Source organism: Lupinus angustifolius, unplaced genomic scaffold (genome assembly GCF_001865875.1).
Source record: "Lupinus angustifolius cultivar Tanjil unplaced genomic scaffold, LupAngTanjil_v1.0 Scaffold_382, whole genome shotgun sequence".
Taxonomy (NCBI): domain Eukaryota; kingdom Viridiplantae; phylum Streptophyta; class Magnoliopsida; order Fabales; family Fabaceae; genus Lupinus; species Lupinus angustifolius.
The window spans coordinates 20,054-31,065 of NW_017727793.1; the positions used below are offsets into that span (position 1 = coordinate 20,054).

At 35.9% G+C, this 11,012-nt stretch overlaps 1 protein-coding gene across 1 annotated transcript in view; it reads left to right on the plus strand.

The window, feature by feature from the left end:
- Positions 1-6,961, plus strand: part of LOC109341163 (B3 domain-containing protein Os01g0234100-like) — a 16,341-nt gene extending 9,380 nt beyond the window's left edge. Inside the window, exons 6-7 of the mRNA XM_019579001.1 lie at positions 5,700-5,790; positions 6,004-6,961. Of these exons, the coding sequence (XP_019434546.1) occupies positions 5,700-5,790; positions 6,004-6,749 (837 nt within the window). The 3' untranslated portion in view covers positions 6,750-6,961. The remainder of the gene's footprint in view (positions 1-5,699; positions 5,791-6,003) is intronic.
- The last annotated feature ends 4,051 nt before the right edge of the window (positions 6,962-11,012 follow it).

An 11,012-nucleotide genomic window follows, 5' to 3' on the forward strand; every position in this document is an offset into this window, starting at 1 on the left:
TTAGTAGCAATCTCAGTGTTACAGATGCTCCTAACTAGGTTTTAGAGCTTGCTTGAGCAAAGAAACATGGAAAACTAGATGTATCTTAGTGTGCTCAGGAAGCTTTAGTTTGTATGCCACTAATCCTACTTTGATTATGACTTGATAAGTCCCATAATATTTTGCACCCAGTTTAGCATAAGGTCTGGAAGCTAAGGACTTAAGTTTATAAGGCTGAATCTTTAGATAAACCAAATCACCTTCCTTATATTCCACCTCCCTTCTGTGCTTGTCAGCTTGCATTTTCATATGGTCTTGAGTCTTGAACAAATTCTGCCTGAATTCCCCTAAAATCAAGTTCCTCTTCTGTATCAGTTGATTAATATCTTCCACTTTAGATGGAAATTCCCAAGCTTTAATTAGCATGGGTAGATCCCTACCATAAAGAGCTTTGAAAGGTGTCATCCCATCAAAACTATGATAAGTATAATTGTACCAAAACTCAGTCCAAGACAGCCACTTAACCCACTGTTTGGACCTTGGCCCAACAAAACATCTCAAGTACTCTTCCAAACACTTGTTGACCACCTCTATTTGACCATCAGACTGAGGATGATAGGCAGTTCTAAGCTTTAATTGAGTATCTGCTAATCTGAACAATTCTTTCCAAAAACTACTTACAAAAATAGGGTCTCTGTTTGAGATTATTAAAGATGGAAACCCATGCAAATTCACAACCTCACATCCAAAAACAAAGTAGCCACTTCCTTAGCAGAATAAGGGTGGCCTAAGGCAAAAAAAAATGTGCATACTTAGTCAACTTATCAACCACTACAAATATAGTGTCCTTCCCTTGAACTCTTGGCAACCCTCCAATGAAATCCATTGAAATATACATCCACACCTGAGTAGAAATAGGCAAAGGTTGCAATAGGCCCCCTGGAGTCAAGGTAGGGTGTTTGTTCCTTTGACAAACATCACATTCCTCCACACACTTCTTAATGTCACTCTTCATTCCCACCCAGAAAATATAGTTGGCTATCCTCTTATAGGTTCTGAAAAATCCTGAGTGCCCCCCATAAGACTCTCATCACACTCCTTCAAAATGGTCAGAATTCTGTTGGAGTTTCTGGCAAGTACTAATCTTCCCTTGTGTAGTAATAACCCTCCTCTAAACTCATACCCCTCATGGTTGTTTGGTGAAACCAGTAGATCCTGAATTACTTGCTTCCATCTGAGTTACTTCCTTGGTCCATTCTTCCTTCTTAAGCATGGAAACCAAAGATAGAGTTGCATACATCTCCATTCTAGATAAAGCATCTGCTACAAAATTTTCTCTGTCTGGTTTGAACTGGATCTCAAAATCCATCCGAAACAATTTCACATCCCACTTGAATTGCTCTTTTGTGAAAAGCTCTGATCAGTGAGGAACTTGAGGCTTCTCTGATGAGTCCTGATGATAAAATGCCTTCCTAATAAGTAGTGTCTCCACCTCTGCACAACCTGAACTATAGCAATGAGTTCTCTTTCATAAACTGATTTTTGTTGAGACCTTGTAGACAACCCTTGACGCCAAAAAGCCAAAGCTTACCCCTTGCATTAAGACTGCTCATATCCCCTTGCTAGAGGCATCTGTTTGTACTAAAAATATTTGGGTGAAGTCAGGGACTGCCAGTACAGGGAGTGGAACCATGGTTGATTTCAAAGCTTCAAAAGCTTTTGTAGCCTTCTTAGTCCATAAGAACCCATCCGTCTTCAATAGTTTAGTGAGGGGTTTGGCTATCTTGCTATAATCCCTCACAAACCTCCTATAATAACCAGTGAGTCCCAAGAATCCTCTCAAAATCTTTATATCCTTGAGTCTAGGCCAAGTACACATGGTTGCCACCTTTGTTTTGTTAGCTTCTACCTCTTGACCAAATATCATACGACCCAAGTATTCCAGTCTAGCTTGAGCAAAGGTGCACTTATTCCTATTAGCTCTTAATGCATGATCTTGAATCACCTTTAAAACCAACTTCAAATGCTTCTCATGTGTTCCCATATCCTTACTAAACACCAAGATATCATTTGAAAAGACTAAGACAAACTTTCTGAAAAATGGTTTCAACACTTCATTCATCAATGCTTGGAAAGTAGAATGTGCATTGGTTAGCCCAAAGGGAATAAACACAAACTCATAATACCCTTCATGAGTTCTAAAATCAGTTTTCTCTATGTCTTGGTCTCTCATCCTAATCTGGTGGTATCCAGATTTAAGTTCCAGCTTAGAAAAAATATGAGCTCCTCCTAACTCATCTAGCAATTCTTCTATGATAGGAATGGGAAATTTGTCAGGGATAGTAACCTTGTTGAGTGCTCTATAGTCCACACATAATCTCCATCCTTCTTCTTAACCAAGATAATTGGGCTGGAATATGGACTTATGCTAGGCCTAATCACCTGTACTTGTAGCAACTCTGTTACCAATTTCTCAATTTCAGTCTTTTGGTAATGAGGGTACTTGTAGGGTCCTAGATTAGGTATATTGGCTCCTTCCTTTAGGTAGATGGCATGGTCTTACTTTCTCCTAGGAGGAAGGCCTTCAGGCTCTGCAAAGACTACCTCAAACTGTTGCACAACAACCTCCACCCATGCTAGAATACTAGTAGAAGGACCAGGGATACCCTATGGATCATCATAATGTAGTAATAGCCCTTCACTCTCTTCCCCCAACACCTACATGAAAGCTCCCAGAGGGATTTGAGTCTTGGTTAGGGTTGGATCTACTCTAATCTTGTGGACTATTCCTCCCCTTTTCAAGGTGAACTCCAATTTGCAAAAATATTCTCTCACTTCCCCTAAGTTGGCTAACCATTCCAAACCCAGGACCATATCTACCCCCTTCAATTCAAAAAGATAGAACTCCTAGAGTAATTCCAATCATTGCAACACAAGCTTCAACTGAGTGCATTTTCCTTGGTAGTGAATTTTGTGTCCATCCCCCACCTCCACCATGTATCTAGGAATAGTTTGTACCTCAAGCTACAACTGATCCACCAATTTAGAGGAGATAAAATGGTGGGAAGCCCCATAATTAATAAGTATCACCACCTCTTTACCCCTCACAAAACCAGTAACCTTCCAAGAATTTGCAGTGATTAATCATGCCATGGCCCAAAGTCATAATTGGAAGGAATGCAAATTGGCCTCCATTCGTACTTCAACTTCCCCCTCCACTTCATCCTCTTCCTCCTCCATCAAAAGCATTCTTAAATGCTTGTTCTTGCATCTATGATCCCTATTATAGGGCTCATCACACATGAAGCATAACCCTTTTTCTTTCTTCTCCCTAATTTCAGCTCTAATGTGTTTGAACTCTCCTCCTCTACTCCTATCACCATCCACAGATTGGGAGATGCTCACATTGATAGAAGCACTTCCCACAAAAGACTAATCAGATCTATTCTCAGTCCAAGGCTTATATTCTATAGTTATAGATCTAATAGGAACATTAGATATAGTGTAACTAGTGGATCTGACATATCTGTTGTTATTCACCTTTCCTTGCACAATCACAATCTTTCCTCAATCATTAGGGATTTGTGTATTACCTTAGATAGACTTTGATGTTCAAACAACCTTACTTCAACTTTGATCTCATCCTTTAGCCCATTCAAGAAGATTCCCTTGAAAAATTCTTGATTAATCTCCCTGAGTGCTCCAACATACTTTTCGAATTCCTGCATATAGTCTTCAACTGTTCCCACTTACTTCAATGCCAATAACTTTTCAAAAGGATTTTGTACTAGGGAAGACTAGAACCTTCTAACCACAACCACTTTGAACCCCTCCTAAGAAGAATGGGGGTTGCACCTGCCCCACCATTGGAACCAACATAGTGCTTTGCCTTCTAGAGCCATCAAGTTAGCTTGCATTTTCTCCTCCTCGGCCACCTCCTTCAGTAAGAAATACCTCTCCAACCTATGGGTCCAGCCAAAAGCATCATCTCTTGAAAAAATGGGAATTTTCAGCTTCCTCCGCCTTTCCCTTCCACAATTTTCCCTGAATTCATGCTCACCTTCACTTCCTTCCTTCATCTCGTGAATTAGGAACCCTAGCCCTAGTAGTGAGTTGGGCTAGTGCCTCCTCCAATATTTTCATCCTTGCCTCATTCAATTCACTTCGAATTCGCTGTTCTTCTCTCTCCCTTCTAATCTTTTCTCGTTCTTGGACTCAATCTTCAGCATTTCTTGCCATTCCTCTTGTGGAAACCATACACAGAACTCTCCTTAGAAGCGTGTGAGATCAGGGCACCGGGATGGTGTTCTGATACCAGTGTTAGAACTGGATTTTAGAAGAAAGATATTTAGAAAGTAAGTGAATAAATGATGTTCAAGATCTTGAATGATCTTGAAGGATTTCTATATTATTCAACTAGAATTCACTATTGTGAATGAATTACACTTTGAGAAAGAATTCCCCAGGATAACTGATTCCCCAATCAGTTATCTTTTTCGTCCAAATTCATCACTTTACAAAAGATGAGTAACTAACACCCCCCACTTTCTATTTATAACCCTTCCTACCTATCTAACTCATAACTACCTTCTATTCAAGCCTTATTTCTTCTAACATACAAGTTTTTAATAAGGGGTTTATCCTTATTCCCAACATACTTCAGTGGCAACATAAGGAATATGTTGCAAAGAAAAAGGATATCCAAACCATGCATATCATTAACACGTTGCTTTTTGTGTTAGTTACATACATATCAATAAAATAAATACCAAATTCCTAATCTTAATAACAAATCTATAATTCCTTGTAGTTGATCATATTATTTTGGAAACTCTATGTTGTTTGTCGTCAAAGATCCTAACAATGAAATAGTAGAGGTCCATGTCATGGACATGATATTTCTCATAGATCTAAACATTTTATGCCGAATGATGACAGAAAGGGTCAATGAACTAGTATATGCTTCGACACCAAAACAAACTACCCATCATGGATCACTAACTTGAAATGGAGGGTTTTTTCTCTCTTTTGCCTTCCCTTTTTAGTTAAGGTTTAGACTTCTGAGGTTGATCCAAGAGTTTTTTTTTTGCCCCTTTCTATAGTAAAAGTTACTCAGGAATTAAGGCAGGTGGACTTGTGACTTCGTAATGGTATCTCTCGTGGACTTTTGTTTCCGTCTGTCACACCATCTTATGACCATGAGAAGTTCTTTTATTAGTGGACTTACATCAATTTCTTTTGTTTTAGTGTTTTGTGTGCTTCTGTCTGTTTTATGCATGTAATTTTACGGAGCTAACACTTCCCTCTAAAGAAAAATTCAGGAGTTCATATGGTGGCAACGATCTCACTTCGTTGCTATCAACTATCGTACAAAATCGGAAACTGCTAAGTTGACTATCATGCCCTGTCTCTTAAGGCTATTATGGTGAAGAATGTTCTGAGTGCATTTCTTTGCCCATGACTATTATTTTTCTTGAAGAATAGAGAAGGGATCCACTTACTCCAAGAGTAAGTTTAAATATCCTAGCCATCAATTCTAGGAAAATTCAATGGTTTATATCTTCTCACTAATTCAAACCATTAGATTTCCCTAAAATTGATGGCTAGGATAAAGAGTAAGTTTAGTAGTAAGTGGATCCCCACTCGAAGAATAAAGAGGGGGACATTCATGAATCTTTCTCTCTCTCGGAACTCATATCACTTGGTTATGCTTTTTTCAGGTTTATATAATAAGAGCTAATAATTCAAGGGAACTAGATGGGGCCCTTACACATCTGAATCTTGACGGTTACACAAAACAAAAAGTGGGAGGCAAGACTTGTTTCTCTATGCTTTTAGTTTCAAATATTGCATCAAGCATGAATCATGGAGGATTCGTGCAATCTTCGTACAGTATACTAAACATTCTTTGTTTTGCTCCTTGATGTTCAGACAAAGATAACGATATTGATGTTGTTACATATAATAGCTCAAAGAGAAAACATGATATACTAAACATTCTTTATTTTGCTCCTTGATGTTCAGACAAAGATAATGATGCTGATGCTGTTGCATATAACAGCTCAAAGAGAAAAAATGGTAAATTTGTCACACTAGATTTCCAAAAGAAAAAGAAGACCAGCGTGCCAAGATTGACACTTAAGGTTAGGCAGTCTGCAGTACGATCCGAAAATGATAGTGAGGAAGCTCTCTCAGAAGTACTGGAAGACTTTAAAATGCTCGAATTCAAAGATGTGAAAGGGTTTGAAGACTTCAGCATCACAATTGATGGAATGCCAATAGATGCTGAACTCCCCAATGGAGTTCGAAATAAGTACTACAGGCTCTGCTGCAGTCAGAATGCCTTTCTTCATGAAAATCTCATCAGGGGCATGAACCATAAGTTGATTGCCGGAGTTATATCTGAAACTGTCAACATTGCTGATGCCATAAAAGTTAGTGTGCTAGCTACCCCACGTGTAGAATTTGCGAATTGGGACAAGACTTTGCTTGCCTTTGAGCATTTGGGCATGAATGTTGAATTTTTAAGAGTTCGGTTACGCCGGATAGTAAGCATTGCCTATGAAACAGATGGTGCCTCAGAGACCAGAAGATACTTGAAGTATAGAACTGAACACAGTGAAGCAGATGATGAGATAAAGAACATGGAAACCAAACTTGAAGAATTGAAGGAAGCTTGTAATGGTTTTGGTGCTTATCTTGAGAGTTTGAAAAGCAAAGCTGAAAACTATCAGGTCATGCTTCAGAAAGAGGTGGCTGCTCCTTGGTGAAACTTCCTTAGTTTCTTGTTATGAGTGACAATAAATGAATTTATATATTGGCTCATATCAGTGTGGTTAAATATAATCTCTTCATCTTAAAACAAAAACTGAACTATGCTTCAACTGAAATACTTTTAGTATATGTGCTGTGTTATGAGTGGCAAATTACCTCCTAGTAAGCTCAAAAATATTTGCAAATCATGATCTCTCTCAACTATTTACAGAATCCTTGTAATTGGGAAAATTGCATTTCTATGTTTCCACCGCTAGTGATTTTTTTTATAATTTAAAATTGATGTGTTGTTTCTCTTTTTTCTAGTCATAGGTGGCCTTTGGAGTCAATACTAGTAGAACTGAGAATATTCAAAGGATAGTGGTGTTAAGACACTCTAATATTTGCTTAAAGACAAATAGACATATATCAATCGACCACCACTTGAATTAACCAACAGCCGTTCATTCAATGTGTTGCCTTTAGTTATAGTATTTTTGCTTTTATGGTTTGATAAATTTAATCTGACCTTAACCACTTTAATTAACATCCACATAGTGACCGAAAGAATTGAACCCAAATTTTTACTATAAACATGTATATATACTCATCCACTATCACCTGAATCAACCAACACATGTTGGTTCAATGTGTCGTCTCTAGTCATAGTATATATGCTATTATGGTTTCATAATTTTAATCTGATTTTCGACAATTGAATTTCAATATGCAAAAGTAAAGTTTTTATCAAGGTTTTAAATAATTGTTTTGATTGTAGTTTTGGATACTTCAAAAATCTTGAGGTTTTACACAATTACTAACATTTATGCTCGATGTAGCCACAATTACAATTATAATATGATTCTGAATACACTAAAAACCCTAACATATCAGCATCTATAATGGTTGTGGATCCATATTTAAAAGCATAGTCTTTATTTACGATAATTCACGCTTTCATGATTTTTTAAATTTATTTTTGTATAGAATGGAAAACACCATAAGGTATGACCGAAGAGAAATAAATAACAAGGGGCAGGTTTGTACTAGTTGGAAATTTTTTTTGGCATATCTTCTTTCCGTAATTTAGAATGTTGTTATAAAAAGAAAGAGAAAAAAATATATATACTAATAGTGTATAAATAAAAATGAATATTAGATAATATATTGATTGTATATAAATCTTTATATTTACTGTACATATAATTTGTTTTCTTCATTCAACTACAAATAATAATTTGTGCAATAAACAATCAAATCCTTATTCCTACCGAATCAAAGGAAACAAGAGGAGAAGAAAATAAGAATCAAAGTTCACATTAAAAAAAATTAATAGCACAAATCTACTGCCTTGATTTTATGAAGAAGTCCAAACCCGTTGAAGGATAAAAAAAGAGGGCGGGAAATGTAAAAATAAGATGACCTTCGTCTTCACACCCAATCACCGTTTAAAAAGCAAGAAAACAAAAAGGACCAAAAAATCTATTGGCCCATTCCTCTACAAATTCAAAACCTTCTCCAGCCATAATTCTATATCCCAATCTCCACACCTTCGCAACTTGACCTCCTTCATTCAACAGCTCCTGTATTACAAAAACAAAGCTAAATAACAAATCAACTAAGCAACGAAACAAAGAAATAAAAAAAAGACAAGCATCAAGTAATTTGAAAATGAAACATTTCCAAAACTCAAGTATTCTACTTATCTACTACATGAGCTTCATGGATCAGCTCAGAACAACATAATTATTCTACTTATTCTACTTATCTACTACTGAATATTAAAAAAAACTTCCAAAAATAAAAAAGTCAAATCTACTGTTATCTAACCTGTATTAATTTTTCAACCTTTTTGGTGGACTTTTTCCAAGACCCAAAAGCCCCTCCATCTAGTGTTTCAAATTATGGACTGTATTACGTGATGCGACTACAATATTGCAGTTGTGGTGACTGCCGCAATCGCATCATATCGCAATTGTGGTGTTGATTTATAGTGATGCGATGACAACAGAATGCAACGCAACCGCATCGGAACGTATTTGGACTTAATTGGGCGACAACGCAACTACATCAGGCTGAATCATACCGCATCGATGTCAAAATTATGTTTTTACTTACAAAAGAATTCACACCACAACGGCCGCAATCCTTATCTCAATGACCACAATGACCCACAACTACGATCGTAATCGCAATTTAAAACACTAGATGATGACCATTTTGGTGGCCTTAGAGAATGCTCTATACTCCACATCCTCATCCTTATCCACAAGGAGCTCTTCCCTAAGAGTGGTGGTGCCGTTGTGCATAATGTTATCCTTGAAGGGCACTCATCATGGAACTACCACTTTCTTGCTTCATGGCTTGTGGAGCATCCACAAAATCATTTGAGAATGAGAGTCTGGGGCTCATTGGAGGACATTGATAATGATGTTGATGCATGATTGTGTTCGGAGTTAGAAATGTCTAAGCATGCCACGATTTGCGATATGCAGAAAGAAGAGGCTAATAAATTCTCCATAGGACCATCACTCTCTCTCAACGTTCAAGTTAGATGATTATATATAGAGTTTTAGTTAAGTTATAAAAATCATTCCTCCATTTTTAAACCTACACAAATAATATAGTCATTTCGTAAATAAAAAATGATGATAAATCTAATTAAGTCAAACAAAATATGGTATATTACAAGACAAATCCCAATAGAATAAGAGTCAATATCTATTCATTAATTTTTGTTCGTTACAAAGTGTATCAATAATTCTAAGGTGTTTAAATCACTTTTATACTATATTATAATTATAAAAAAAAATAATGAATAGACATTGACTATTATACTATTTAGACTCGTCTTCACAATATACCATATTTTGTTTAACTTAATTACACTCGTCACAACTTTTTTTTAAGAAATTACACTTATCTCTTTTATAAGGGTAGTCAATGTAATATATATATATATATAATTAAAGGTAATTTGTGTAGGTTTAAAAAATGTATAGGTGATTTATATAATTTGACTAAAATACAATAGTAGTAATGCTCAAACTATTTTTATAAGAAAATTGAAACACTTTAAAATACTTAAAACAATTTTCAAAAAATAGTGTGTAACAGGTTACTTCATCTAATTAACATGTTATAAGTGTGAGAAAAGTGTTATCCAACTTAAAACCGATCAGAGTAATCCATTACTGTATTTGAGTAATAGATTACTAGTGTTATTAAAGTTGAGTAACCGATTACTCAAATTGTTGTAATCGATTACTCTAAGTTCGAAAATAAATGATTAATGGATAGAACACTCGAGTAATTGATTACTCAATGCTGTAATCGATTACTGAGAGTTGTTGCATCAGATTTTCAAATTCAAAGTGAATGAGTTTCAACCCAAAAGACATGTTTTCATTCCAATCAATTCCTACCCTTTCAAAGAGACATTTTGGCTAATTGGAAAGCCTACATAAAAATATTAAAACTCACAATCACAACACACAACATATACACAACTCTTATACAAATTTCAAAAGCTCTTACACATTCTGAAATTATTTTCTGCACTTTTTGCAACACGTTCTTAAACTTTCAAAGTTAATTTTTCTAAACTTGCTTAAAGTGAAAGTGTTTCAAGTTTACAAACTTATAAAGAGCATTATTACTAAGTATACTAAAGAGTTGTTTGGATTGCAAGTTACATCACTTTCATACTTGTAAAGGCAAATTCAGCCATAGTTGAACATTCTTCATTATTATTGCAGAATACTTTCTTTCACGGGGTGTGATAAGAAAGGGGATAGAGTTAATTGGAAAGACGTTGTTCAAGGTGATAAGTATTAGTGAGTGTCTAAGGTACATAGAAGTCTCAGGGTGAGATATTGTAATTGCAACTCATAATCTTTAGTGGAAAAATCTCTTGTGCTGCAAGAGTACTAGACGTAGCTTTCGGTGGACAAGAAGATGAACTAGTATAAAAATCCTTTTGTACTCTCTTCTCCCTTATCTCTTTGATTTTACTTATTAATTTTCTGCATATATTTTCTGCTGCACTTTAACTCTTGATTTTGCAGAAAAAGTGGCCATTATTTTAAGTCAACTAATTCACCCCCTCTTAGTTGCAATCTCAGTCTTACAATTGATATCAGAGCTATTTTTTGAGTAAGTTATTCTCAAATTTGATCCTATATCAAAGATGGTCTCAAGATCATTCATAGGAGAAGGTTCCAACATCAACCGCCCTCCAAGCTTTGTTGGAGAGTGCTATGATTTCTGGAAAATCATAA